The sequence below is a fragment of the Betta splendens genome, chromosome 9 (assembly GCF_900634795.4).
Source record: "Betta splendens chromosome 9, fBetSpl5.4, whole genome shotgun sequence".
Classification (NCBI taxonomy): Eukaryota; Metazoa; Chordata; class Actinopteri; order Anabantiformes; family Osphronemidae; genus Betta; species Betta splendens.
This window is the reverse complement of record NC_040889.2, coordinates 7,266,964-7,289,859: the sequence shown is the minus strand read 5'-3', so window position 1 is coordinate 7,289,859 and position 22,896 is coordinate 7,266,964. Positions and strand designations below refer to the sequence as shown.

Genomic DNA, 22,896 nt, shown 5'->3' with positions numbered 1-22,896 from the left:
TTTACTATAAAGTGTAACATCTGCGTTTAAGCAAGATTTATTCCCACCCTTCATCGGTTTACTTGATTAAGGCCTAAGATATGTATTTCTTTCCTATAGGGTATCACAAATATTATGTCAAAGACAAAGAAGAACTGCTAATATCTGTTTATCTGTTAATATCTGAGTGAAACACTAATGATCTGATTTAAAATCAGATTTAGGTGGGTGGGATCAGTCTTTCAGCAGTCTTTGCACGTTAAAACTGCCTTCGTATGCACATGAAATGCAGATTCTGCTTTCAGCCACCAGAGGGCGGCGTAGAGCCGCTGCCTTGAATCGCTCAGGGGCCAAACTTTCAGTAATGTGTGAGTTAGCGAGTTATTGTTTCTCTGTTTACCATTCACTTTAGATGGTGCCTAAACTACTGCTAGCAATAAAATAATAATAATTAATAATAAAAAATAATAAATTATATTTATATATTATACACTAATACAAAAATAGAAAATTATAGATGGTAAAGGAAATTGTATTATTTCTTTCCTAATTCAGCCTAAATGAAACACTATTGATCTGATAGCATGAAAATGCAGGACTAGACCAGATTTGTTTGACAAATTACAGAGATGGAAATTATGGCAACACGTGGTGTAGTAAGTAGTAATAGCAATTAAAATAAAGGCCTTAGAGTATTGTTACTACAGGATACAGCTGGTAAAGGTGGAGTTGTTTTGAACCACTTTGTGGTTTTCATTATAATGTACCAGTAATTATATTGAAAACAACATCATTTGTAGTTTTGATTGTAGCTGATTGTAGCTTTATTGAGAAATTGCATCTGGTGGAATGAATAAAAAATACTCCAGTGAAGTACAGGACACTTACTGGAGAATGTGTTAGTACTCCGTTACTCAGCACGTCCGCGGCCTGAACTTGTGAACCCCCACAGAGCTCCTGTGTGGCGCTCGGCCTCTCCAGCGGGCGCTCTTCCGACTGGCGCCGAACAGAGCCGAAGCCAGCCGACAACGACGTCAGCATATCTAGGTCTTTCGTCTGCTGCGTGCGAAGAAGAGCGAGTGAGCGAGCGAGTGAGGGAGAGAGAGAGAGCGCGAGCGAGCGAGCGAGCAAAAACGGCTCTCAGCAAAGCAACAAGAAGGAAGAGCAATGGCGACACTGGATCGCCAAATACCAAGTCCGGATACCTGCCTTTTCGAGCCTTGGTCTTCCTTCGTCAGTGCGGCTAAATTACGTGTTGTTGACAGTAAGTTCGCGCGTCGGCTGCGTTGTTGTTTTTGCAGACAAAGTGTCGGGGAAGTGCGTGGTGCAACTGTGTGATTGAGTTGAGTAAGCGCCTCCATGCAGCCTGTGTCAGAGCGCAGCAAAGTAACTGTCACAAATATTACTACCTCAATGCAATATTAACGGCTAGCGCTGACAGGCGCGCACGGGGGGCGGCGGCGGAGCTAGCCGCCGCGAGGCGCACTTTGCACAGGGGACGCGGGCGCCAGCGAAGCCCCCGACTGTCCAGCTGTAACGTTAAGTTTGTTAGCTTTGACAGCTCCTCTTGATTTAGGGAGCCAGCTAGCATGGCTAATGCTAACCCGATAGCCAGCCCCGGAGCAGCGTGGCTCCACGCGTGGCCCCAAAGTTTGTTGTGAACGCTGCTGCGCATTTGGTAAGTTGGCTGCTTTGTGTTTGTCCAGACGCAGACTCTCCCCTGGATAACAGCGATAAAGAGCTTTACTGTCTGGCCGAAGCTGTGAAGCTCGACACAGAAGGTAAGGAAGTCAGACTAGCTAACTTAATGGATCGTTAACGCTGTCACGTCCGCCGTCCGTTTGTTATTGTTTTGTTGCACACGCTCTGCAGCGTTAAAGAAGCCAGGAGATTTCTATTTTTACATTCTTCTTGCAGTTAATGTAAAAAACCCATTATAATAACATAATAATATAATAACACAGCTAAATATGTTTGTTTACTCTTATCTATGGCAAAGATTAGCATCAAATCCTCACATTAGACGGAGTCATTGCATCATGTGTTGGCATTTTTACTTGAAATTGTAGAACAATTATGATGTAAACAAGGAGGCTTTAGTTGTTGTGATTGTGCCTTTATGCTTTTTTCAATGTCTGGGGGTTAAAAGGTGCAGCTTTCTTATCCAGATAAGTGTGTTGAATTTAGAAACAAATTATTAAAATCACTTTCAAAATCAAATCAAATCAAAATCGCCAAATGTGGATCGTAGGTAAGGTTTTTTTAAGTTATCGGTGCCTACTGAGCTAATCTGTGTAGTTTGTATAGATGTGGAAAGCAGTGCTTCCATCTTTAACCCGCCTGATGGGACAGGGCCAGAGGACTTCCTCCACACCTCACCGGGTATAAATACCCACAGGACCACGCGCTGCACTAACACACTTCAGTCATCCCTGACGCGCTGCGTGTGCTGCTGCAGCCTGCATGCTGGCACACACACATGCACAAACACACATGCACGCAGAAGTGGGGAAACTCTTCTCGCACTCACTGGTCAAATACCAAAAAACCCACGGCCCGTCCTCCCTCGCGTCCCACACACATGCTCGCTCACACGCCTCATCTTCCTCCCTCACAGCCAAACTGGTGCGGCGCTTCTAGAATCGCTGATCTGTTGGCAACACGACACTAAGCTTTGCGGAGAGTGATACACACACTCACAGACACGCACACACCTTAGACACCAATCAACTTGACAAACGCGCAGGGTGAAATATTAAAATGCCTCATTTGTAAATTTGTATTGGGCAGAAAGTATTGTGATTCATACATCGCATGTTGAGTCACTTGACACCTCCGTGCACGCACGCGTTTGTGGATGGTGGTGCCAGCTTTGCAGCAGTGGATGTGTGGTGTAGGTCATGATTGGTATCCACAGTATGTCTCTAAGTTTCTCACAGATGAGAGAGGATGACCAACAGCAACTTAGTGTGCCTGGTCTGGAAGACACAGTCATCCTCCCACTAGAAGCAGGCAGTGGCGTAATGCTGCTATTTGTATATGTGCTACTCTCTCAGGATGGATAGCGAGCCTTTACTTGTTGTTAAGTAAATATTGTGCATATTAGAAATTAAAAAATGGCCTCAACTGCAAGAAACAATAAACACAGCGGAGCAGCAGTCATTATGTAGGCTATGATGCTAAAGTTTTCGCGGTGCAGCCTCCTCTGCAGAGGGTATGGAAAATTTCTTGTTATCTATCAGACTACGCAAAATTAGTCATTTGTCAAACGGGTGAGTGCTTTGCAGATTTGAACGATGAGAGCAGAAATCAGTCATCCTTTCAATCCTCAGATACACTCAAACAAACTGTTTTACCGACACGTCGCTCTACTGTATGACGGTTAAAAATACATGGAGACGAAACAATGTCAACAATCAGCGGCTTTAAGATTCCAAACAGGTCATTAAAAACAGGATGTGGACATTTTTGAGGATCATTTTAGTCATTATGTCACTCAACCAAACTTTTTAAACAACCTTATATGATAAACTGAATATGTTGCCATCTACTTTAAGACGTCTTACGTATATTTACTCTCGATGCAAGAGTGATTAGTAAAACAGTTTTTACGGTTTGTTTTACAAACGGCTTCCTCAAATGGTTTCCCTGGCAGGAGTTCATTTTTCAGGCTGGCCTTTATATTGAGCCAGAATTGCTTCCTGATGATCTGATGATTTTGAAAAGGCATTCAATAACCTGTAACTTCAGTGTAGCGGCACTTTGTGTTTCAGAAGTATAAATTTCTTACCTTCAATAGGATTATATGTTGTAAAATCATGTCTCGCCTTCCCACAGGGCATTTGTTGAAGTCCTCCCTGTGGCATGGGGTGTTTGCAGCTTGATTGCTGTTGTGAACAGGACGGCTCAAAAGAAAATGCTCTGAAATCCTTAGCACCATTCTGGACTCCGTGTCAGACTTGTGTTGTAGTCTGGGCTGCACACAGGACGTTAGGGGCCAGGCTTCTGCTGCTAAGCACAATTTAGTGGCAGACATCTTTGTACATAATAATTATCTTGCAAAAAAAAATACAACCTAAGTGTACACCTTTTGTTGTGGCCTTCTCCTTACTGTGTCACAGTAGTTATTGCGAAGTGACACCTTGTTCCAAGAACTGTGTCTCATTCCACCAGCCATTCATACAATAACTGTGTGGCATTACCTCGTGTGCACAGGACATCTCAGGTCGCTGCCTTTCTATGTGCTCAGGTGGCGAGTTCACTTAGGCTGAGGAAGCCTATCGACTTTAAGGACAGTGGGGTTCTTCACTAACAAGAAACAACAAGATGACATGAAGGGATTTTAATCTTCATCATAATCATATTGGTTCATATGAATTTTAACATTGTTTTTGCTTTGTCTTTTCATGTTAATAATGGCTTTTTCTTAAATACCATCTGTTTATTTGCCAGTTCTTCACTCACATTACACGTTCAGTGGGAAGTTCATTTGTTCAAATGGTAATTGGCATCTGTTGATAGATTGTTTTAGTAGCTCCAATTGTGCGTATTCGCCGGTGACTGGTTGCTTTTATGGTTCATTTTCTGGCCCGTCAGTCATTTGGCAGACTGCTGCCGTTGGCTTCTCGCTCATACACACAGTTCAGGCTGCAGAAATGGGCTATGCACTTCGTTTGCATTTGATTTGGCAGATGCAGAGGAAATTGCATTCTTGCCCTTTTTTTTTTCAATACACCCACTGAAGTCCTTTTCTGTTACTGTAAACCTCAGAATTTGCCGTGTGCCAGAGAGCAGACTTTTTTCCCATCATTAATTTCCTTCTTCTGATAGTTTATTATAAGGAAAACATGCTCATTTCCTCAGATGATGACAGGAACGACAGAAAACCGAGGAACCAAACCACTTGCGAGACAGCTACTCCAACCAACAGCGTTTTCAGTCTCTGTTTAACCTTACTATGTTGTTCATCTTTCTCCGTCAGTAAGTTTTGTCATGAAATATTCCCACAGTGTGTGAGTGAGTGATACCTTGTTGTATACCTGCATGCATGTACATCCAGCTTATATTTTAGAAAAACACACACACATCCCAAATTCCCCTGAGTGAACCTGGGTCCAAAAGAGATAATAGCTGTTTCCAATTGGCCACGTTTGTTTTTCTCTGTTTATATTAATGTTAAACTTTTGTTGAGTGGGGGCGGTTTCTCTCGTTACTCCAGGCACAATGTTGCTTATGCTGTGTAGTACGCTCACTGTAGCAGCTAGGGCTTGCTTTAGAGGATTGTTTTTCAGCTCTCTTTGTCTCTCTCCCTGATGTGAATACACAGTAATCATCCAAGTTTTGTGTTGGTTTTGAAAGGGATAGGGGTGACATCAGTGATTACCATCTACTGTGGATGGATCTTAGGATGAAACCTCCATCCTGAAGGAAACCTCTGAGCCAGGAAGACGGGGTTGACTCTGTTGTTTTAAATGTTAAGCCTGGATGTTGTTCTATTATTTTGTAATTATTCAAGTGGATATCAATGAGTGACATGAGATCAATCACACACATACGAAAGCGTGATTAAATCAAAATGTTGTCATTGGTCTTTCTTGGATTTTGTGTCCATGCTCCCAGATTTGCATGGTGGTGACATCACGGAGTTTCTATTATTGTGTGAGACACTCAGCTGTGACAGACGCTTGGTCACCGATCTGTGGGAGTGAGAGGCCATGTGGCTGATGAGTTGCAAAGGTCGCAGTTTCAAAACCATTTTACTACTAATGTAAAAGTGATAAGTCGATCAGTTGTAGACAAATCTGCAGATATTTTCACAGCTGAATAATTAACAAATGTGTAATAGACTAAAATAAACTAAACAATTAGTGTATTAGACCCAATTTTGGACATTATTATACAGTGAGAGACACTAAACTTTTCTATGTAATGTGGTTAAGATTAAATCATGTGATTGCTTTTGGATGAAATGAGTAAAAGTGTAAGCGAATAATAATTCGCTTTATATTTATTACTTTTGTCATACACATATGAAACCAGCATAGTGAGCGGAGTCACTGTGACGCCTAAGTTATGATCGTGTTGTTTCTTGTTTTCTCAGTTCTGGCTTCTGCTCTCTGTCTGTTGCAGACATGTTTCTCTACAGCCAGTTTCCAGCACTGCAGGATTTTTATCTGGTTGTCTGTCATGTCTGCAACAAGGTGGTCACTCCTCAGGGCATCCTCGCACACTATGGTAAGACACACACACACACACACACACACACACACACACACACACTGTTACCCCTCAGTCACACAGTGAACCGTACACACACACTCTTGTTGCACAGACTCACAGAACAAACATGCTCCTGCACACGAGCACAGCCAGTTAGATCAATAGTATGATATTTATTTATCACAACATGGCACCTTTTTAAAAATAACCTGCCTGCATCTCATCCTTCACACAAACAAAGAGCTACATGATTAACCCTTCAAACCTCAGCATGCTCAAAATGGCTGAAAAGCACTAAATAATTGACAGAATAATTGACCAGAGAAGCATTGTGCACAGGCACTCTTATGAAGAAAATCCCGAAAGCCGCAGTCTCTGTGACCGCAGGACATTTGTTACTCTCTGTGCAACTCTAATTGTTTTAAATAAATAATACATAGATTCATCCACATCTAACCTGCTTTCGTGGAGGAACTTCAATCTACAAAAGTCTATCAATGCATTACAGCATTTCTGCTTTTTACACATGTAGACTTTCCATGACTCCATAAAATGTGATGTTTGTTGCTATGGAAACTGTAAGCTTCAGCCAGGAGTCCTAGTAATGTTGTTGACGCATTGCTTAGCAGTTGTTTCCTCTTATATACATGTAAAAAAAGTGTTAAATCCAGAATGGAGATGAGCTCAAAACTTTGCTGGTAAAATGGCAGCGGTGTTGCACCCAGCCCCCATTGGTCCTTCGCCCTGTCCATCACCGGCCTGTTTTGTTTTTGATTGTGGCTCCACTCAGCATACTCGCATCTGCCAGTGAGCTGTTGCTTTCTTCTGTTGGCGGCACGTGCACCAGCCCGAGCCGTCTGTTTGAGCGAGGGGGAGACACATGGTCACGCTTAATGAACACACACACACACACACATACACACTCTCACTCTCTCTCTCTCTCTCTCTGTCTAAGAGGATACAGGCAGTTGCTTGCGCTCACATTCTCACTTTCTGTTTCTCAGCAGAAAGAGGTCAGTGGTATTGTGAGACATAGTCACACATACACACTCTTGGCAGCCGCTGTTGTTTTGTCCCTGCTCCTGCCCCATGCAGTCCCCTCCCTCTCTTGTTGGCAGCCTATCTGCTTGCTGACATGCACGCAGTCGGGTAACAACAGGTCTGAAACGCACTCATGCGTGCACACGCACACATGGTCAGGAGTGGGGAATCTCTTGAGAGTGCCTCATAAAACCAAACGATCCTCGGGCAATAGAAGGAAAAACAAGCGGGCGTTGTAGTGGACCAGCAGGCCAAGTCACATGCTGTGTAGCATCATATCCCCAACAAGTCTGTCATGACATGAAAAATGCGGCTCATGACCTCTGCTCAGGGCACTGCCTCTAGGAACTACCTGTCAAGATACTCTTATCATGTTATTCATTTCATTCTATTGTTGCACATTCACATCAAATCATATTAGATTATTTATGTACTGTAGTGCATTATGAAGTTATAGTTGCACAGCACAGTTAATACCTTGCAGAGTTATATAGTTAGCTCAAATCCCACCAGAGCAAGCATGGCTGAGCGGGATCAGTGGCAAGTGTAGAGGGAAGGGAACTAAATAAAAACAGCAGCCTTGTACGATTGGTTGGGTCAGAAACTGCACACCGGAGAGATGGAGCTCTGATGCTGGGGATAGCTTCAGAAATGTGTGGAGGAGGAAGCAGAACTACTGGAGATGGTAGACGCAAAGTTAATGACAAGCTATGCAACGGTGGCATAGAGAGAGCGGAAAGGAGCTCAGCGCGTCAAGGGAGGTCCCCCAGCAGTCAGAATGTATAGCAGCATGACTAAGTGATGGTTCAGAGTCAACCGAGCCGGCTCTAGTTATGAGATATATCAAAAGGGAAGTTTCTAAAGTGGAGAGGCACTCGATAGATGAAGGCTCTGCGTCCTTTCCAGTTTCTAAAGTTTTGAAACCGTAGCAACCAGGCGAAGACCTGCTGAGATAACAATGTACAATGAGGTCTTGAAGGTACGATGGAGCTTCAGGTAGATTTGGTTGGGTAGGAAGCTGATGTAGATAAAACCAGATCTCTCTTGCCAGTTTCTCTCGCAGCTCAGACTGTAGCCTTTTGGACCAACTAGATTTTTTTAATAGTGCAGCACTGAATATAGACAGTTACTGTTGTATGTTGAAGCATGACATTGTTTGCTTACTGAACATTCTACTTCCTATGCAGTGACCATAGGAGGCAGTTACATTCATGGCTGTGACCTTGTATTTAGATTTGTGAAAGCATCCATCATGGGATCTGGCTTTATGCTTGACCTGTGCATTGAATCAGCGCTAGGACTTCCATATACACACGCACACAGACAAGGAGGGGGTTGGTTGCCTCGGGGGCCAGTGGCTCCTAGTTATACATGCCCAGTTTGCTGCTCAGCTTAGCCTAGTGTGAGGAAGAAGTGCTTGCAACTTAAACCTAGAAAATGTTCAGGGTAGAGGTTCCATACCTGCCCTGGATTTTATTTAAACAGGCTAAGATGTAGTGTGTTTTATATGCAAGCCTGTATTTATTGGTTTGTTGTATCAAATCTCCTTACGGTTAAGGAAGCAGTTATCGTCTAGGCCTTTATCAGATAAAGCCCTTATGCTGGCAGTGTTTGCTTTCTGCAGGAGATTAAATATTAGTATGTAGGGAAATTGGTGTAATGCTTGTGAGTGTAAATAAAGAATCACTGGATGACTTTAGCACTCGCTTAAAAGATCACGCCCATTTTCCCATTTTTTTAAATGTTTACTTCAAGTCCATGTCATTTGTTGACTCAGTTATGAGAATTTGCAGCCTATGCTTTAGATTCTTATGCGTACGTGGACTTTTAAGTCTCGCGGCGTGTTCGCTCCTCGCAGCGTGCTCAGATGTTTCCTTCCACTTGTCATGTATGACTTCTTCCCATCACTCGTCTGCAGTCTGTCTCCGAACTGCTCCGCCGCTGTGGGCCTGCTGTGTGTGAGTAAAGTGGGGTGCATGATGAAAGGGTCATGATGTTGCTGTTGGTCTGCGTTTCAACTTTCCTCTGCAGCAGTAGATTAATTGAGCTCTGACAGCGATTGGGGGACCGTTTCATTTCACTCTGGCCTCTGCTGTGTTTTTGTATCTGGGTTTGTTGTTGTCGTTGTTGTAAAAGTGTGTGTCTGGGCTGTGGTGTAGTTGTTCATTTCACATGATGTTTGACAGGGTTGTTATTCTTCACCACAACTTCTGCCTAGTTTCCTTCACTGGTGGCGTTGCTCGCTCCTCTGTTGTGGTTTCTTACTGCTAAAGCTTGGCCAGTTAAAAATGTCAGCTGCTACTGCTCATCAGATGCCGTTTCCTTGAACCAAGGCCCTTTTTAGATAAAGCCAAGCGCAGGACGTCAAAGCTGTTTTAATCGTTTATTAAATCATTTCACCAATAAAAATAAATAAATAATTTGTCATTATGCAAATTCAGTTTCATGTCGTTATCATGTATCGATCTTAATGCATTGAATAGCTGCGGTGCAGCATCTTCAGCTGCAGCTCCCCTCCATAGTGGTCCTTTTCATGGCCGCTAGCTGTTTACAGTGTGATTTGAATGCTCCCATCCTGCTAATGTCGAGTCATTCTTGATGGTAGTGAGGGCTGAGATACTCATGCCTCTGGGCTCTATTCACAGTGACAATTTTTTGCATCACTTGCACTGACAGTCACTGTTTTATACTTTTATTTACCTGGAAAACGTGCTTCTTGTGGGCATGTTGTGTTGCCATGACAACCCAAAACTGTGAGCGTTTACCAGCCTTGGATGCAACACAGCTGCATGTTTAAGGGATTATATATGTGAAAAATATGCTTTACTATAATTTTACCATGACTTGCAGCTATGCATTGTGACGTATTGCTTCCAGGATATTTATAGCCTTATTATTAATATACTCCTCTCTGCCATGCCTCCTCTCGCAATGTAAACAAACACAGCTGAGCCTCATCATGCTGTGCTCCGCCCACACCAGTCAGCAGCCAATCAGCAGCTTGGGTTTAAGCAGTCCTTAGGACAGGCAGGCCGCTGAACGTAGCAGTCAGGGTGTCCTTGCGGTCAAGTGGTTTAGTGACCTTGCCTGGACAGTTGTCCATGTTCTGTAAATCACGACGATGAGCTCCCGACCCGCTCCTCACTCACTCAGGTGAATTTTGTGTTAAGACACATTCATCTATTTAGCCAATAATTTAAGATTATTAAAATGTTAAAAATCAAAACATAAAATGTGCCCATAACAGAGTGTAGTTTGATCAAATGACAGCGTTTAAGGCGTAAAACTGAGGAATAATGTGTGACTCAAGGTGTGAAATGTGTACTGCTGTAGCTGCATGGCTCTGGACTTTGATCCTGTTAGTCTGAATACAGCTGCCTTTCTCGTTCTCCTCTTCCACTGGCCTATTTACACACCTGCCACCCATACGAACTATACTCCTACAAATTATTCATATAGATACACTCTACACACACAGACTCTGCAAAGCATGCAAACTGCTGATGGTTAATACACTGGACAGAAGCACACGTGCAGCATATAGGTTTATGGATCTATGAATGCAGCAGTGGTACATTTTTTCACTACTTGCAGCTTGAACACCCTCCCCCCCCTCCCTCTGTCACCAGAAGCACACTTCCATGTGCTGTTTAGGCAAACAAACATGGTTGGCCTGCCTGCCTGCAGTGAGCCAGTATCAGAAACCTGCTATTAGCTAAACAGCACCATGACACACTCACTATAAAAGTCAAATATTCTCTGTATTCCCCTCATGTTTCTCTGTGTTTGACGTGTTCAACCCTCTGTTTTCATTCAGGTAGCTGGGGTGTAGTTTCCCTGTGAGACTGACAGAGAGAGACAGACAGTCCAGGACCGCAACCCCTATTCCCTTCCCAACCTACTCCCAAAGACATGCATAGCAAAAACCGTAAGTGTGAGCTCCTCTCCTCCCTCCTCCCTGCAGCCTCGTGATTTCTCCCACTTTTTGTTTCCTTCTGTGTCTCAGCATCCTATAACTTTATGATTGTGGCCAGATCTGGGTTAAAATGTAAATTTAACAGTTGGATGTGACAGACTGGTGGAGTTTATCTCACAAAGACACTTAAGATAATTTTAAAGAAGTTGCTAATTAGAGTGTAGTACACAAGTATGCATTTTAATAAATACTTATTATTTTTGTACAAGGTTCTGGCACATGTTTCATATCTCCCATATAACAGCACAGCCATCTGGCATCTAAAAAGCACATTCTCTACTCTAGTCTCGTCTCAGTACCATAATGGGTGTTAATTTGGTCCAAATCAGATCCAGAAAAGTATCTAGCTACTGAGCACCCACTACTAATGCAAGACTGTGACAAGGGTCTGTACGTGTCATAACTTTTACTTCTATCGATCCCAGAGAAGCGGCACAGCTCCCCAGTTCCTTCCAGGAGTCCCATGGTACCAATGAAGCCCAAAGCGCCTGTGGTGGCCCCCGCTGTAGCTCCTAGTCCTGTGGACACACTGGCTTTCAGAGTCCCTAAAGATTACCCTCACTCCCGCTTCGCCAAGGCTCCACTCGCCGTCTACCCACCGAAGGGGGCACGGAACAAGACATGGTAGGAAAAGCGTCTGCTTTTTTGCCCGCGTATCCTCAGAACCCTTTCATCATGCTCTCAAACATTTATTTAGTCCCGCAGTGTTTAGACACCATCTGTTCTCCTTTTCTACTCATCTCCCCAGCGTATCGCTTCCAGTTGTGAGCTTAGAAAAGATGCCCTGCCTCGGCCGAGCCGACTCAGCATCGCACGTGCGCCTCAGGCCGGCAGCGCTGTCTCTCCCGGGCCCCCAGCGCTCTGGCGAAAAGCTCACCAACGGCCGTGGCGGCAGCAGCGGGCCGTCCACGCCTCACTCTGCCACGCCCCCATCCTCCCTGGACAGGCGGCCCAGCCCGGCGCACTCTCCGCTCGACAGGCGGCCGTCGTCGACTCCTTCGCCCTCCCCGCTGGACAGGAAGCCCTCCCCGTCTCCTTCGCCTTCCCACCGATCTGTCGCTTTGCCATCGTCAGTGTTGTCGTCTCCTTTGGAAAAGAAGCACCAGAATGGAACTAAAACGGCTTCCAGATCATACAAAAGACTCTCAGGTCAGTCGTGAGAAATTACGGTGAATAATTTATCTCCGTATCCTCTGGAGGACTTCCAACTTAAAAATTTGGCTGCAGCCAGAAAGATTGTTTTGCAACCAGTTAGCTTCCTGTTGTTTATAATGGGCTCTGTCTAATTTCCAAACTTTTCTAACATTAATGCACAAGAGCGCTCTGCTCCAAATAAGTGGTAGATAATTCTGAGGCCAGTTGCTGATGTCACGTCTTTATCGCCTGCTTTAGCTCTTCCCCTCCTCCTTAATTCTCTCGTCTTCCTCGTCCGTGCTGCGCCTCGGCTGAGCTCTGAGGCTTTGATTTACACCCTCTAATTCACAACCTCCCACTGCCAAGAAGCTGCTTGTCTTCTTGAGAGATTTTCCCCACCTCCTGTGTCTCTGTATTTTTTCATGCTCTTGCTCTCCACCTCCCGCCTTGACCTACTCTTCTCTCTCTCTCTCTCTCTCTCTCACACACACACACACACACACACACACACACACACACACACACACACACACACACACACACAGAGTCTGTCCTTATTCTCTCCCTTCCTTACACATTTACGTACACTCATCTCCTTTTCCTCTGGTTCTCTCTTTAAATCAGCAGTCTGATCTTTCTTTCCTATCTTCTTCGTCCAGTAGGTTTCAGTTTGTGTGAGTTTGTTTTGTATCTCAGAGGTGAGGCCTTGTTGCCTGCGTTCTTGTCCACTCTGCACCGCTGGGGCTGTCATCCCATACTGCGAACGCAGAAAGATTACAGGGATTATAGTGAAGGCGAGCACAAGATTACAGCCCTCCGACAGCCACGGTGTTTAGGATAACCTGCCCACTGAAGGTTGTTGTTGGTCAGATACTTTGTATGGAGCAGAGATTTAACTGCACTTTTTCATGACATGACACAACATAGCAAATCAGCAGAAGGTCAATTTCAGTTTGAGTTGGAATTGAAATAATTATTTACCCTAGAGTCTAATACAGTTGGTTAAGTTAAAAAGCTTTATCCAGACAGACACTTAAATGTGTTACTTCTTATTTCCATGTCAGACCTTTCAATAATGCAGCGCTTTCGGTTGAACAAATTGTTAGACAAAGGTTTTGCTACTTGTCTTATACCTCATAGGAATTATAGCCTCAGGATGAAAGATCACGATCAGAGAGACATTAGCTGAAAACTGACAGGGTCTTAAAGTTAAGGGTTGCATTTTATCATCAAGTGTGTTTTCCCTCTGGATTTCGTTCATTAAAGCAGGAGGGAGACCCTGGGCTGTCAGTCACTGGTGACTTCTGTCAGCCTGCTAGAGCCCCCTGTCGTGAATGATTAGTCACAGCGTGTGGGATCTGGACAGTTTGTGTTTGATATTGGAAGCGCTACTAGTAATGTCGCACGGAATTACACCGCAGTGGCCTCGTGTCGCATCTCGGCACGTGAACGAGCAAAGCAATATGTGGATGATCTGCTGTGGGATAAAAAACGGACGCCCTCACGGTGTCGTAAAGCTCCCACTCCCATCAAGCGTGATTTGATCCTTTAATAATGTCTAATGTCTGTGTGTGTCCATCTGTACAGGGAGAGTGTTTGATCCTAACAAACACTGTGGAGTCCAGGATCCTGAGACTAAACAACCCTGCACCCGGTCTCTCACCTGCAAGGTAACACACACACACACACACACACACACACACACTCATACACTCCACCTCTGTATATTTTCTGTGGAGACACTAATGGTTTGTGAGCAGTCTTCCTGTTTCCGATCTAATGCTGCCTGACTAGGAAAGCAGCTTTGTTTGTTTATAAGCGTAATCATTTAGAAAGGCACACTTACATCGCCACTGAAGGACTCCAACCACTGCTATGACCCTGTCTGTCTCTGCGATACGCCTGCACTTGACACACATTTCCCAGTTCGTACAATGCTCAAACATTATAGACCCACTCTTCCCTTGATGGCGTAATTATAGATGCTGGATGAAGCTCCTTCAGCAGTAATACTCAATTTTACTGTCCTTTAATTAGCTCTAGCAGACTTTACTAATCACTTGAAGCTGTTATTAAGTCATTAAAGATATGTCAGTCTGGCGCGCTGATGTTTGTGCATTTTGGGCGAGAATGCGTCTACATGTCTCCACTCTCTTTTCTTGTGTACATTTATCAAAATCTCAGTCAAATATCACATCAACCTGGTCAGGAATGACTTAGAAAATGATGAGTAGAAATTACACATTAAATAAAAAAGATGAACGTATCGCATGGGTCCTTAAGATTCAAGAAATGTTTGACAGTCCCTATGACCTTCTAATGATTACCATAAGCATTTTCTCTTTCGACAAGCCGTGTCCTGTGTAACCTTTCATTAGCGACCTCAGACCCACACTTTGTGCAGGACTATTGGAAAACCAAATGTTTGATGGTTGGTTACCTTCCAACAACTTTGCAAGGATAGACAAGCTCGCCATGCACAAGGCAGTGTTTACCCATGCTAGTCTGGTGTGACGTGGGTACCAGCGGGTGCAGTGCAGCTGTGATCTGTGCCCCTGTAGTAGAGCCCTGTTGAAGTATGCTACAGCTACACTCTGACTTCTGCACAGATCAGTACTTTCATTGAGAAACTCTTGCTGGAAATAACCTATAACACATAATGTGTTTCCAGAAGGAGATTTCTGAGGATTTCCTCTTACCTCTGTTTTACATCACAGACTCACTCGCTGACCTACCGGCGAGCTGTGCCCGGAAGGAGGAAGCATTTTGACATCCTCCTAGCTGAACACAAGGGGCGAGCAAAGGAGAAGGAAGGCACAAAGGAGAAAGACAAGGATGGATCTCAGGAAGGGAAGGAAGGCTGCAGCCATGGGGCCGCGTCACAGGAGAGTCCCAGCAAGCCTCACTGCCCAAACGGACGGCCTCTGTCCTCACTGAAGCTACGGCTGGCAAATGCACACATACCAAGGTACAGCACCAACATACACACAACAACTGCATGCCTTTTATTAAAACTGATAGATACGCATAGAAATTATTTTTGGCTTTGTTAATTCAGGGTAAAAAAAGTAACAAGTAAACAAGATTAAAAAGGAAGAAGCCACCAACTAATTTAAATTATAAAGCAACTTCAGCCGCTGAAACTCGTGAACTGTGCAAAATCTTTGTGCTTAATCTGTTAAGCTCATTTGAGATGAAACGTACTGGGCTCAGGCTCAGGGTTTTCCACCAGGGGGTGCCATAAACGAGGAATGAGAAACTGTGTCAAGTGTTTGTTCATGACATGATCCTCTGTTCTGTTGGGCAGTGAAGCAAGAGATGTGAATTACATCGTGATGGCAGATATGACAGCATTTGTTCCTATTCTATACTTACTCTCAGTCTCTCTATCCCTCTGCCTCTCCACATGGCTTCCTATTATATTCTATCTTCTGTCTGATAAACCCCAGGGTTCCAGGCAGTTCCACCACCTCCACCTCCAGCCCTCTGCCCCCAGCGCCAGTCCCCGCTACAGCCCCTCACCCAGAGACGTCACCCCACAGCTGGCTGACGGCAGCGGGAGACGGTGGGCAGCTCTCCAGTGACGAAGCAGACGCAGAGACTCCAGAAGACTCTGACAGACCTGCCGTTCACTACTCTAATCACCACCCACAGCCGTTAGGGGTAAATATTACTAATGTGGCACTAACAGACATTTTAATAGTCCGTAACCTCAGGGCATTAAAACTCCCACGGCTTTCAGCAAGACTATTTTCAACTTTACACTACAGGATCTGCTTTTATGTGTCATTCAGTGGAATCATTTTTTGTTCAGCTTCAGCTCAACCTCTTACCCAGTGTAATCATTGCAATATTGGAAAAAAAAGAGAAGGGCTGTGCATTAATCTGATTTCAGAATCTGCAGTTAGAGGTGTCTAGATCCTTCCTTTTAAAGTGGATCTAGACACTTAAGGAAATGCACATATTCATATTCCTACCTGAGAGGTAAATGTCAAGATCAAGATCTGTCTTAGAATGATGAAGTAATATGCTAAAAGCAAAGACAATTGTACAGGAAGGGTAAACAGCAAACCTAGTTTTATATAAAACCTATAGCAAAAGACTTTGATATCAGTCAGTGCATATTTAAACATATTTCTGTCTGTTTTTTCTCCCTTTTGTCATCAATGTCTATTTTCATTTAATGCACCTTTCTGACTATGTCCTTGATTCTTCTCTCACTCATTTTCTTCTTGCCTTTATCTGCCTCCTCTTTGTTTATTGGGACATATTTTCTCATGTCAAATCCATAATTTTTCTCATCCTCTCTCAGTTTTGCGTGTTTGGCAGCCGGCTCATGGGACGAGGCCACTATGTGTTCGACAGGCGATGGGACAGGATGAGGCTGGTGCTCCAGAGCATGGTGGAGAAACACCTTAACGCCCAGATGTGGAGGTGAGACAGCATGAATGTACACTATGGGACATTTCATTGATTTGGTTGAGTATTTTCATTTTTTTGCTATGTGACATTCAAACAGGTGGCTTTCACTATATGAAAAATGATTCACTGTCACTATGACAAATGTGCTGAGCTGTTTTATTAAAAAAGTTAAAGTTGATAGAAAGTAATTTAATGTCCTGTGTAAATGTAGCCAAAGAAAAAAAGGTCATTTAAGGTCAAACATGTCTTCTGAAAAACTGTGAAACGGGAGAGTCATGCTACGCCTGCGTCCATGCGTGTTTAATCTAAGCAAGCAATGAAACAGCTTCATTCGTGTTTGACATTGAAAATGTCTTTTGTCTTTCAGGAAGTTGCCGCTGGCTCCTGAGAGCCTCTTCTCCTCCTCTGGCACTTCCCCTGTCACTTCACAACAGTCTCCATCTCCCACCTCCACGCCTTCCCCGCTTTTCTCCTCCCCTTCCAACTCGCTTTCCTACACCGCCACCTTCCCTCAGTCCACGTCCACAGCTGGGGTGTTCAGCATCCGGGACCCCCCACAGCCGCTGGGCAAAGCTCGTAACGGCACGCACAAAGCCAGCCTCCCTTCCAAAGACTTTCAAGACTCTGTAGTCGCATCTAAGAAAAGAAAAAACTCTTCCTACTCTCCTTCGTCCCTTTCTTCTTCCTCTACCTCTTCCTCCTCTTCATCTTCCTTGTTTCCAGCTGTGGATAATCACAAGAGGAACGGCAGCAGCTGTCATAAAACCTTACAAGGATCAGGGGGGGCAGCTGCCTCCCCAGCCAAGAAAAAGGGACTTGGGCGTGGGGGAAGCGGGCTGTGGCACAGTGCAGATGACTGGCTGTCGAGATCGGTCGTGTCCCAAAGCCACAATTCTCAGAACAGGTATTTTTTTATTTGACTGAAGGTTTTCCTCAACTAAAGCTTGAAACTACTGTTAAAAACATCTTTACACCCAGGTAAACAATTTACTTGGGGTTCAAACTCATGGAGTTCCATCTAGTGGATCTCACTGGTTTAATGTTTAATAATGTAAATAAAATATTTGTTAGGCTTACAATGAGAGGGTGACTCATTAAAACTACAACTGTGTGTAAAGTGAGAACATGGTGTCAATAGTGACCAGTTGAAGTGCAATTCAGTGAATCTAGGTTTCTCCTCATCTCCTCTCCAGTCGTGATATTGGCCCCACCAGTAGACCCTACTCACCCGATAGCGAACCGGTCTCTGCCCCCCATCACCTCTTGGCCCCCCCTTCCGGGCCACTGGCTTATGGGGGAGGAGCAGAGGGAAGGAAGAGGAGAAGCCCCAGCTCCTACAGGGGGAAGGCCAAGCTGAGCCGATCGGGTGGATTGGACGGCCTCTTTGGGAACAGCGGCGACAGCGGGGGAATACTGTCTCTGGGGCCTGACTCTTCGAGACAGGTAGGTGTTATATGCACACACGTTATCACTATTAGGAGCATATTTAAGTCTATTACACACATTACTAAAACAGGCAGTGCCAGGATTTGTAGACATAGCACTGTTGCTCTTCCCCTTTCGTCCAGACAGAAACCTCTTAGCAACCATCCGAATAATTGTTATGAAGCTCGGGCATCCATGTCCCTCAGAGGGGGTATCCTGATGACTTTGGAGATCCCCCAATTTGTTCAGGCAGCACAATAATCTTCTCAAAATTTTAAGGGCCAAGCTGGTGATGTTCCTGCCAGCCTCTGCTGTACTTTGTGTTTAGTGCTAATCAGCAGATGTTTGTATCCTTAACATCAGCCTCTTAACAGAGTCACAGACGTTAGCTTTTACTACAACGTTTTAGGAAAAGACAGCCTCATCTCAAAGGCTTCTGTTAGTTTGGTGTAAATTATAATGCTGTAAAAAGGGGCTTATTTTTGTGACATTTATTTTTAACATATTTTCGTTTACTGAGGCAGGAGGTCAGACACAAGGGATTTTACAATGTCCACCCACTGGATGTGAATCTGTTGTAAAAATTGAGTTCAAACGAACGATTAGAGATTGAATGTAAGCCTTTTGCCAAGTTTCAGTAATGATGCACGGAGAATAAAACACAAGATATATGGATATGACACAGTTACGGAGCATTAATCTGTCTCATAAATCAGCAAATAACTGTTCGCTGCTCAGCTTTATGTGTGTCCTGTAAAGAAATTATGAATTTCTTTTACAACCCCGTTGATTTGCCTCTATTGTCCTCTCTGCAGGCCAAGTTGCAGCACTGATAGAAACCTGTTTCATGGACAGACCTTTGGGCAGCTGTGCAGGCCACTGTCATTTGTGACCTTTAACCTCACCACTACTTCACTGACGGCACCAATCACGCAGCGACGTCCTCGTGATTTTACCCGTGTTTACCCGATGACGGATCAGTTCACACACTATGACACAGGCGCTCTGGAGTCACAGTTAGGCTGACCGTTGCCTCCGCTCCCCTGTCCCTAATTATGGATCATGTTTATGACAAGCTGCAATGCATCACTGTGGTCATGGTCTTTTTAGACAGAATCCAAAAACTCTGAAAAGGGAATTAGCGTCACCGAGTTTTCCAGACATTGTTAATAATGCCACCACTGTACAATTTTTGAGAAGACAGAGTTTCTTTTCTAGTTCAGTCCGTTTTCCTGTTTTCTGTGTTTGGTCTGCAGAACAAGGAAAAAGGCCTGTGGTTGTTTTGGGGAGTTAATTGTGGAAGGACCTACTGACACGACTACTGTAGGATTCAAACTCCAGCTATGCCACCGCAAATGCCCCTTCTTCCCATATTCTTTTTAAACTTCAGCTTTTCTTCTTTCTTGAAAAATGGAAGAGACACCAGCAGTTTTAGTTGGGTTTTATCCAACCTTTTCCTCTCATTTCCTCATGGCTTCTTCTTCTTCTTCTTTCTTTTATTTTTCTGTGTCCGACAGCAAACAACAGTCTGTTTCTCGTTTTAACTTCCTCACCCTCTCTCCTGTCCCAGCATGACTGTGTTCAAAGTGCACTTACTGCCCCTGCTTCCCCTTGCCTCCTTCTTCACTGACTCCAGAGCAGTCTCCAGCAGTGCCACACAAGGACCTGTTGACACAAGGGAGGAAAAAAAAGTGTCTGTGTTACCAAGGACACTGTGTCAATGCATTGTATTTTCAAAATAGGAAGAATTTTATGTAAAGATTGTGTTGTTTTGGTTTATTGTTGCAAGAAACACAAACTCCTGCCTGTGTGCCAGGACATCCAAAAACAATTTATTACTACGGTGTTGGATCTTTTTTTTTTTTTGTACAATAATTTATCATTCTTAAATGTTTTTTTTATTACTATTAAGGTTTAAGTCACAGAATAGATTTTTTTTTTTGATCAAAAAATAATTTCTATGGCATTTTGAAGAAATGTTAAAAGTATTATGAGAATTGTCATATTATTGAAAATGTGTACATATCTGTTGTTAGTTTTTTATTTATTAATTGCCCCCTTTCATGAGCTGAAGAAGAGCGGGTTCTTTCCCATACACCTTTTTATTAATATCGATAAAATTAACCTGGTTTCACAAAGCCTTCAAAATGTTGTTCATTATCAAATTGAACATTATTCCCAAGACAGGTTAGAGATTATTGCGCCTTATTCCACCTGTCCTGTCCAAGGCTACATATTAATTGTTTACAGTATCAACAGCTGTTAAAGCCACAGCCAGTACATTTTTAAACAAGGAACTTGTTTTGTTTAACCTTTTATTCTTCCTGATACTGTCTCAACACTGCCTGCATCTGTTGGTAGAGCTCATGAACGTCAGACAAAAACTCTATGCGCTCTGTGTATAACTATATATTCAAACCTATTTAGAATGACCATGTACTTTGGAACCGGTACCTAGTTGCAGTCTTAAGCAATAGATGGCGTTTACGCAGTTGCCATGGAGATGGCTCGGGTGTCAATACCTGACCTTAGCACATTGGTGATATGAGAACAGATGGTTATATACACTTTTATTTGAAAAATGAGCTTTCACCAGTTGCGTTGTATTTCAAACAATTACTGATATACTGATAATGAAAGTCAGAGTTGAATGACCTCATCGCACCCCTCCCTCCTGATTCAAGGAGGATAGAAATTCCTCTGTTCTTTATGTATTTGTCATACAACTGATGAAGTTTGGTTTTGTGAAACCAGGCCCTGATTAGTATTGTCATCCACCCGCATTCCTGTCCAGCTGTGGTTGCACCTGTTTTTCATACTTCTTCCAATAGTAAAAACTGTGTTTATTTTTTTGTTTGTTTTTTTTTTAAACTGCCTTTATCTTCCAGGACCCATTGGTCCAGTCTCAGTGTGATTATGCTTGGTCGTTATGTTACATCCAGTCAGGCACAAGTCAAAATGCTTTCAGTCATTCCCATGAGCCTCTGACAACTTTTAAATCCAGGAAAGAAGTATTCATATTTTGGCGATGGATGCCATCACAGTACATCCACCAACCAAGCATAAAACCTCTCAGTAGTACCATTCATCTGGTGTAGCTGATGAGGCTGAAGTAACTGAAAGCATTTTGATTAGTTTGACATCACCCTGAAGCCAAGAGCAAAGCTCACACCTGGTACTTGCCAACTGTTTCAGGGGAAATATCTTCTAGGATTTGTCTTTCTTCTCACAATCATCTAAGCACTAACGATGAATGAATTGTACATAGTTGTATTTGTGTTATGCGTTTCCAAGTACTCAAAGTGCTTCCCTTGATGACACTTTATTCATCAGTGTGAGATCGTTACAGCTATTAGATCAGCGTAGTGATGCCAGCTTGGTGGTCTTTGTTTTACTGGAGGTACACATGGTTTACCCGGATACACACGTTGTACAGTTAACATGCCTACAGTTAGAATATTAACATGCATTTTTCAGTCTTCTCTCCCTTTGCAGCCTGTGCCACCTGCCCTGCTCACACATGGAAAAAAATCACCACACAGTTGCTATGAAGGACCAACGGATGCATCCGTATATAGATGGTCTGTGTTGGTTAAGCAGCTTAAAGCCAGAGTGCAGGTGGAACATCTGTCTCCTTACACGTGTATCTACAGAAGAAAGTGACGGAGTGCTGAGATGTTTTTTGGGGCGAAACGACACCCTGGCCTACTGTTCATAGACAGAAATCAGAAGTTACAGTTTGTTGCAGCTAAAATGAAGACAGAGCTCCTGGATGTTGATTTCAGGGTGGTTGTATATTGTTAATGCTGTTTAATATTTTAGAGGTATTAAGATTTTTTAACCCTCCCTCTTCCTTTTTTGCACTTTGTCATAAAGCCCAGATTTTTAATCAATCTTCTATTTATATAAATATTTGAAATATTAAACAAATCTATATATATTTGTAAAAGTGTTTTTTGGCAACTACAGTAAAAGAAGACATAAAGTGTATTGTTGGTGAGTCGACCCCTAAAGCAGCGTGTTGTTTTTGTTTATTGTAACTGATCCAAACTGTGGTGGATGTTGAATGTCTGAAAGATGCCTTTTATGAATTTAGGGGTTTGTTCAGTTTCCCTGCAGCTGGATCAAAAAAAAGGATTTCCCATCAAAACAATGTAAACGCTGTACATGGTCTTATATTCAAGCTTTTATTAAACGATTGAAAGTGGGCTCTGTTTTACTTGGATCGCAAGATGTCAGATTCCACTGATGCATGTTTTGTATGCTCTAGTGGAAAATGATTGGCGCTTTGTGTTCAGTCTTGACCAGGCAGCTCATCGTTGATGACTGATGCTGACCATTGCTTTTCTCCTCCTGACTTTTTATTTGTTCCTCATTATATTTTTCCATGATTCTGGTGATGTTGTTCACTTTGTCCTCACTCAAGTATGTCAACAACAGTCAGAAGAAGAGAATCATTTCTGCAGACCGTGTTAATCCTATTAGTTTTCCTCATAATAGAAGCCTTGACTTTGAATTTGATACAGCTGTTCATGGTGTCCAGAGGATATATCCTACTAACAATTAGTGGTTCCTGGATATTTTGTTTAGGATCATACACTTACAGTAAAGTCAACAGTTTTTTTCACAGTGCACATCATTGATAAACTATGATACACCGTGAGCTCACCTTCCAGCCGTTGGAAGCCTGTCTTGAACTT

General features: G+C 43.4%; 1 protein-coding gene across 2 annotated transcripts; it reads left to right on the top strand.

Annotated features, from left to right (window-relative positions):
* Positions 1-1,059: 1,059 nt before the first annotated feature.
* Positions 1,060-22,404, top strand: atxn7l1 (ataxin 7-like 1). 2 transcript variants are annotated; one of them, XM_029162787.3, is made up of 12 exons: positions 1,060-1,243; positions 1,686-1,760; positions 6,109-6,213; positions 11,641-11,839; positions 11,964-12,364; positions 13,937-14,019; positions 15,067-15,317; positions 15,799-16,012; positions 16,662-16,783; positions 17,139-17,675; positions 17,965-18,214; positions 19,012-22,404. In XM_029162787.3, the coding sequence occupies exons 1-12, from the start codon at positions 1,147-1,149 to the stop codon at positions 19,027-19,029; spliced, it is 2,352 nt and encodes a 783-aa protein (XP_029018620.1). In that variant the 5' UTR covers positions 1,060-1,146; the 3' UTR covers positions 19,030-22,404. The 2 variants fall into 2 exon arrangements, with proteins under 2 accessions (XP_029018620.1, XP_029018619.1); XM_029162786.3 differs by lacking the exons at positions 1,060-1,243; positions 1,686-1,760 and adding an exon at positions 11,057-11,167.
* Positions 22,405-22,896: the final 492 nt, after the last annotated feature.

Excerpts from the sequence above, each read along its gene's own strand:
- atxn7l1 (XM_029162787.3), top strand. The coding sequence starts at position 1,147 with ATGGCGACACTGGATCGCCAAATACCAAGTCCGGATACCTGCCTTTTC. Across the intron at positions 12,365-13,936 it reads ATCATACAAAAGACTCTCAG|GGAGAGTGTTTGATCCTAAC; the intron begins GTCAGTCGTGAG and ends CCATCTGTACAG. Across the intron at positions 15,318-15,798 it reads GCAAATGCACACATACCAAG|GGTTCCAGGCAGTTCCACCA; the intron begins GTACAGCACCAA and ends GATAAACCCCAG.